The sequence below is a fragment of the Nannobrachium achirus genome (genome assembly GCF_963921795.1).
Source record: "Nannobrachium achirus genome assembly, chromosome: 7".
NCBI lineage: Eukaryota > Metazoa > Chordata > Actinopteri > Myctophiformes > Myctophidae > Nannobrachium > Nannobrachium achirus.
In genome coordinates, this window is record NC_137816.1 from 17372002 (window position 1) to 17379020 (window position 7019).

At 39.4% G+C, this 7019-nt stretch overlaps 1 protein-coding gene across 1 annotated transcript in view; it reads left to right on the top strand.

Annotated features, from left to right (window-relative positions):
* chs1 (chitin synthase 1) overlaps window positions 1-6033 on the top strand; it is a gene marked incomplete at its 5' end in the record, with an annotated part of 36350 nt that extends 30317 nt beyond the window's left edge. The window contains 7 exons of the mRNA XM_080730077.1: window positions 97-250; window positions 2248-2352; window positions 2922-3032; window positions 4308-4445; window positions 5218-5297; window positions 5657-5729; window positions 5903-6033. Coding sequence (XP_080586203.1) covers window positions 97-250; window positions 2248-2352; window positions 2922-3032; window positions 4308-4445; window positions 5218-5297; window positions 5657-5729; window positions 5903-5980 — 739 coding nt within the window. The 3' untranslated portion in view covers window positions 5981-6033. The remainder of the gene's footprint in view (window positions 1-96; window positions 251-2247; window positions 2353-2921; window positions 3033-4307; window positions 4446-5217; window positions 5298-5656; window positions 5730-5902) is intronic.
* Between the last annotated feature and the right edge of the window lie 986 nt (window positions 6034-7019).

The following is a 7019-nucleotide window of genomic DNA, read 5'->3' on the forward strand; positions in this document are numbered from 1 at the left end:
TGCATCATCATCGTTACACACTTTTTAAACCACAGACGAGTCCTGCAACTGGAATGATGAACTGTAATTGTAGGCTACGTTGTCTTCTGTCCACAGATACACTCTGCGTAACAAAAACCAGGACGATGTGTGTGAAGAGCTGGTCTTAATGCTAACAGACACAGTGGCTGGAGAGCTGAGTGGAGTGGGACCGGAGGATATACTGACAGACAGCCAGCTGGAGGAACTGCAGCAGACCTTGAGCGAGCAGGTATGACCTGTGCTTCTGCTGAAATACTGCTTCAGCCAGGGGAGTCACAAGGGGGGTGGGGAGTGGGACTGAGTTACTATAGGGCCCAAGGTGGAGGGGCCTTAATTATTTCAGCTATTGAACATATATTCAAGGATTTGCAAGCATTTTCACATCTTTTCAAAAATAGCAGATCTACAAGCTCACAGCGCGGCACTCTGAATAGACCTATATGTATTTTTTAAGCGTCCGTGGCCCAAATACATACTATCATTTTGGGGGTCCTTCACATGAAAGGATTTGAGCACCACTGACATAGAAACATAGGTTTTTCAAAAAACCTTTTGAAATATTCAAAGACACACATTTTCAAGATTTTTCAAAAATAGCAGATCTACAAGCTAGTGCCGCGCTGCGAGCTTGTATATCTGCTATTTCTCAATAGTTAAAGCACACAATGTGAGTGAATCCTTGTACCCAGGGCCCAGAATTTGGTGCGACACCCCTGGTCTCAAGGGAAAAAAGCCTTTTGAAAAAGTGTCCCCTGGAAGAAATACTTATTAACCTTTTCCCCAGAGGAGCCGGTGGTGTTGTTTTCTGTTGAAATAGTCTGGTTACCGGTTGCAATGCCAACTACAAAGACTGATGTTTCACCTGCTACTGACCGACTTTTTTTTTATAAATTGCCCCGGTGGCCCGAATGACTGATCCTCTCCCAGGCTCCAAATGAAAACCAAGGTTTAGAAAGAAAGGAGAGGGGTGTCCGGGGGGCACAGGAGTAAAGTTCCTGCCCACCACTGTGGAGACTATCGGGGTTTGAATCCTCCGTGGTCGTGCATCTGGCTTGGCTGGGCGCTCAATTTAACACAATTATCCAAGTTTGGAGGGAGGGAAGCCGGGCAGGGAGGGTGATCTTTGCTGATACAGTAGTGACTCCTACAGGTTGGTCAGGGCACCTGTTCAATAGGGAGCTGAACTGAGAGGTGTGTTATGCATTCCATCCAGTGTTGATTTGGTCAACTAAAACTATTTTTATTTATTTATTTTATTTATTTATGTATTTGTCAGGGACAAAGCACATTGATCAACACAGTTTTTTAACATCAATGTAAATGAGCCAGATTTAGCCATGAGCTAATTTTCATCTGTAGTCCCTGGGCAGGCTGTACAAAAGTGATGGTAAGGCTATCCTTACAAAACATACAATACATACAATACAGTACAAAACAAAACAGTACAGTACAATATTAAGGGGACATACTTATAGCAAGTTGAGTGACTCCAGTGACAGATGAAGCCGATAGTTACCCTCCTATGACGAAAAATGTTTGTCGACTGCGTTTTTTTTCACTGACGAAAACTAAATAAAAACGAAATAAAAACTAAGCTGTGATGACTAAAACTAAGACTAAATTAACTGACAATTTCGTCAACAAAATAAAAACTAGACTAAAACGTTAGGGAGGGACTAGTGGAGAAGAGAGTCATTTTATGTTTGGTTGCTCTCAGGTGTTGAGCGCTGAAAATAGCAGATCTACAAGCCCACAACGTTGTGAGCTTGTAGATTGGCTATTTTTAGCACACAACCAAGTCATTACAGTCATTATCAGTCATTACAATGCCATCAAGCCTGCCAAAATACATCTTACGATATTTAGTCGACTAAAATTAGACTAAAACTAAAACTGTTCGCGTGACTAAATTATGACTAAAATGTATTAAAATACATTTTATTCCAAAGACTATGACTAAAACGAAATCAAAATGTGCTGTCAAAAACAACACTGATTCCATCCTTCCAGAGCCTTGGTTGAAAACAAACAGACTGGTGACATCATGACAAGGGACAGCAGTAGGCTACAAGGAAGAAATGGAAATTGACACAATGACAAAAAGGGAAAAAGAACAAGATATCGAGTGGGAAAAGAAGAAATACTTGATAGACAGAGATAGAGGGAGAGAGGGAGAAAGTAAGTGAATGAATGAATGAATGTTTGGCGTGTCCACTCTCCACCCAGGCTCGTCGTATCCTGAAGACCAACAGAATGGAGAGATTGGAGAGAAGGGTGAAAAGAGCCATAGAGAAAACTCTCATCGCCCCGCAGGTGCAAAAGTTAGATGAGGTAAGATGCACTTTCAACTAGGGCTGCAACATTTAATTGAACAAGTCAACTAAAATCGATTATAAAATAGAAAATAGAAAAACGTAAAATATATACATATACATATTTAAATTAAATAATCGATTTGTAGGTGGGGTCTTTGAAAAAAGTGAAAATAGCAGATCTACAAGCTCACAACGTGTCACAATGCAATGTGTGGTGAGCTTGTAGATCGGCTATTTATGCTATTTGCCAGTTATATCTACAGCTAATGCAACTGTATACACACACACACACACACACACACACACACACACACACACACACACACACACACACACACACACACACACACAATACACATGCATAAAAAATACATGCTGTTTTGTTTGTGTCTAAATGCAATAGCATAAAAGGTCTGCAAAAGTTAAGGCGATCAGTCTTATGGTCAATATTAGTTGGTTATAAAAAATCCTAATCTTAATTTCTCGCCTTATTTTGTTGCTTTCCCAAGAACGATAATCAGGATATTATTGACTTGCATTGAAAAGAGTGATGGTGACGAGTGAGAAGTGTGTTTGTGCCTACAGGCTGAGAACGATTTCTGGGTCAAGCTCATAGATCGCTACCTGACCCCTATTGTTGACACAAAAGCGCACTTGGAGGAGGTCACCAAAGAGTTGAAATCACTACGCAATAAGGTCAGTGACACTGTTTTAGTTTTTTAATACTTTATTGTGGGTTCTCATAATACATGTTATTCATTTCATCCATAGTAGCTTACAAGTTTTCTTCACTTGTTTAATTCATCCTGCATTTTTCTTTCTTTTCTTTTTCTTGTGTGTGCATATATCAAATTAAATACATTTAAACATAATCCACATAGTTATGCAGAAATATTTTGGGTATCGGGTACTAAACTCTCATAATAATGAGTGTGCCTTTGTCCATATGAGTATCCATGTCATAATTAAAAAGACACCCAAATGTTCCCTTTTTTATGTGTTAGCAGCAAGTGTACCAAACCAATTCATTCATTTGTGCATACTTTTGTGGGATTTAGTAGTGGAAGTGTGTCCATCATCTAACTTCTGTGGCATTCCAAATATTGCTCTGTGTTGAGGATTGTTTTTCCCACTATCACAAGGTTTTATTATGATGAATGAGTACATTTTTAGTTCATGTGATGCTTAATTTTGTTCATTTTTTTCCATGTGAAAAATCCGACACAGTGTCATTGCCCCCCAGGTATTGCCTGAGTTCAGAAGGCAGGTTTTAGTAACATTGTTGCTTCCACAGGGTCAGTCTGACATTGTTTTTTGTTTTGCTCGACTCTTTATGTGCTCTAACAGTGGTTGTCAACCTGTGGGTTTTGGGGAGGGGGACATTTTTAATACATCCATCCATCCATCCATCTTCAACCGCTTATCCGGAATCGGGTTGCGGGGGTAACAGTTCCAACTGAGACTTCCAGATTTCCTTATCCTGAGCAACTTCCTCCACTCCCTCTGGGAGTATACCGAGGCGTTCCCAGGCCAGTTTGGAGATATAATCCTTCCATCTGGTCTTAGGTCTGCCACGGGGTCTCCTCCCTCGGGGGGCATCCGTACTAGATGCCCGAACCACCTAAGCTGACTCCTTTCCAAGTGAAGGAAGAAATTATAATAAATGAAAACTATACTATAAAAACTGGTCAAACATTGGCCAAATTGTCAAATAATATAATCTCAAGCAAAGGCGTTGTAGATCTGAGCTTGTAGATCTGCTATTTTCACAATATTTATCTGTGGAACCAAGTCAAACTAAATGTAATGCCTCAACTCCTAGTGCTTGTCAGGGTGGGGGGTCCCTAGTTCAAATATGATTATGTTGGGGGTCACAGCCTGAAAAGGTTGATAACCATTATTTTACACCACAAATTAATTATGTTTATTATAATGTCTCATGCAAAGACTTCATGTATCTCCTCCCTGCAGGCGGTCTTCCTATATTTCATCATCAATGTGCTGTGGGTGGTAGCTACCTTCTTCTTGCAAGCCATAGGAAATGATGTCATCAGCATCAAGATCCCCAAGTTCTATCCAAATGGCACACAATCTGATGAATACCTGAAGGTTAGCAAGAAACCATGGCTGAACCGCCATGACATATGGCCGATAATGATGTGAATGAAAAGCAATTTCAATATTCAATTTGTCTCCATCAGACGTCAGCCATATTGTGAGAAATGTTCTTACAGGGCTGTCCATGTATTGTTTCTTCAGCAGCGCTGGTGTCTGTTGATAAAGACAAATGTGATCATTGTTTAGTGGCTCATCATTATACTGCACTAATTGAAATGCCAGTGCATAGGCTGTGTACTTAACTCTGTGACAAGTAAATGTCTAGTAAATAAAGAATAATGAAATAACTAGGATTCCTTAACCAAGACAAAGTCCTTATGTATAGTAGCTTGACAGAATAGAAGAAAACATATTTTTGAAGCGGTGAAAGCTTTGTGTGTCCCGTACCTGTCCCGTGCATCTCTGCGCTGTGATTGGTTAGTTTTGTCTGTCCCGTACATGTCCCGTACATGTCCCGTGCATGCAGAACTGAGGATTGGTCAAGCTTCATATGACAATTTGGCCCTCCAGACAAACTCATTCATTCATTCAGAATTCATAAAAATATAGAACTAAAGCACATAGAAAGTATAGATCTAGAACACCGAATGTATAGATCTAGAACACAGATTTCATAGCTCTAGAACACATAGAATAAGAATTCACCGCTTCACTTCGAACCGAGGTTTGATTTTTACACTTTCACTTTTGTTACATCTTCATCATCATGTTATAATTTGATGTACATAACATTACTTTTCTTGTTTGTGATGATGATTGACAGGTGGAGCCTCTCAGTCTAATGTTCCTGTTGTCGTTCGCTATCCTTCTCCTCATTCAGTTCATTGCTATGTTGTATCACAGGTAAATACATAATATATGCTGTGGTGGTTCTCAAACTTTTTCCTGTCAGGGACCCCCAAATTAACATGTATTTAGCTGCGGACCCCGCTCTTAAATGTTAAATGTTTTCCAGCTCTGAAATTAAATTAACAAATGTATCTCATTTGTGCTAAATATTCCCCTTCCCACTGGATGAAGATAGATTTAGATTATTTGTGCCTGCCCTGAACCCAACCTATTTTTAAGGAATATGTCTCATCATCATTGCATGAAAATATGTATTCTTGTGGTCTCTGTATCTTCTTCTCCCTCTGCCCGCCTTTAATCATCCACTCATTTTTCCCTCGCCTCTATTCCACTTGACCTCTCTCTCTTTCTAGGGTCTACACTCTGATCCACGTGGTATCTTATCGCAGTACAGAGAAAGACTACAAGGATAATACAAGGGAAGATGTAAGTGACATCTGTATGCATACATACAGTACATACAAGCATGCATGCGCACGCACGCACGCACGCACGCACGCGCGCACACACACACACACACACACACACACACACACACACACACACACACACACAATAATAAAGCTATCCTGTTTTAAAATGTACTGTATATTGTCTAGGATATGGAGGATGGATTGACTATAGAGAACCACATAGCCAATGGATTGGTTATCAACCAGGATGACTTGCAAATGTAGTCAACAGCAACCAACTGGAACCATCAACACCACATTAGCAACCAATTGCCTGTAACCAGTGGAACTCATGGGAATGTTCCACAAGTCACATCAAATTGCTTATTTTAGCCTCCTTTTTTTCATTTGTATTGAGAAGTTTTGATGTATTTATAATGTAAATTATAATGTGTTATCATGAAATTGCATATGGTACAGAACAGCCTTATAGTATTGTTTTCATATTGATTAGTTCAGATTTAAAATGGTAACTAGTTGGCCATTTTTGTTTTCCCTTTTATAACTCTTACATAAAATGTAATCATATCATTCTTTATCTCAGTTTTGATCTCACTATTACGAAAAGGTTAACAATTACAATCAGAGTAAACACTTTAGCATAATGAAATGTTCCTTTTGAAGGAAAGGCACCATATTTAAACTGTCATGAAGTAAAATATTTTTATGTATTGGTATTTGACCCAATGAATATTGTGAACCGATGATTGTATTGTGTTTACATTGGACCTGAAGGCTTCTATAATGTCTAGTGAAGTGACCATTTGAATGTATTTAAACTGATGACTATTTAATCAACAGTACTACGATTGCTGCTTTTCAAGAGGCTTGCAGCTACTCTTGCAACTCTAGGTTGAAGCCTATAACTGCATGTCAGTTCCTATTTTGGCCAGCTGATGAAATTATGCTACAAATGTGTCTCAACAACAGAATAACTTCAATGTTTTACATTGAAGGGAATTTCACATACTACAATTAACCAGTTAAACCCTTAGTTGACCGAAGTTCCCAAAACTAGACCTCCTTGTAAACTTGTAGTTCTGCTATTTCTGCGTAATGTTGGCCCCCGGAGTAAGGACGCTAGGTTAAGGTCCAACTCAAGATAAGGAGCTTCTAGAAACATCTTTGCAGCCCTATTATAAATACTGCATATCTGCTGTGTAGGCGATGAGTCAATCTAAATAAAACGATTTTACTGTAACAATGAAAACAGAACTTGCTGAACCCAACATGAAATGGGATGGTGGTTTGGTCACCAGCCTTG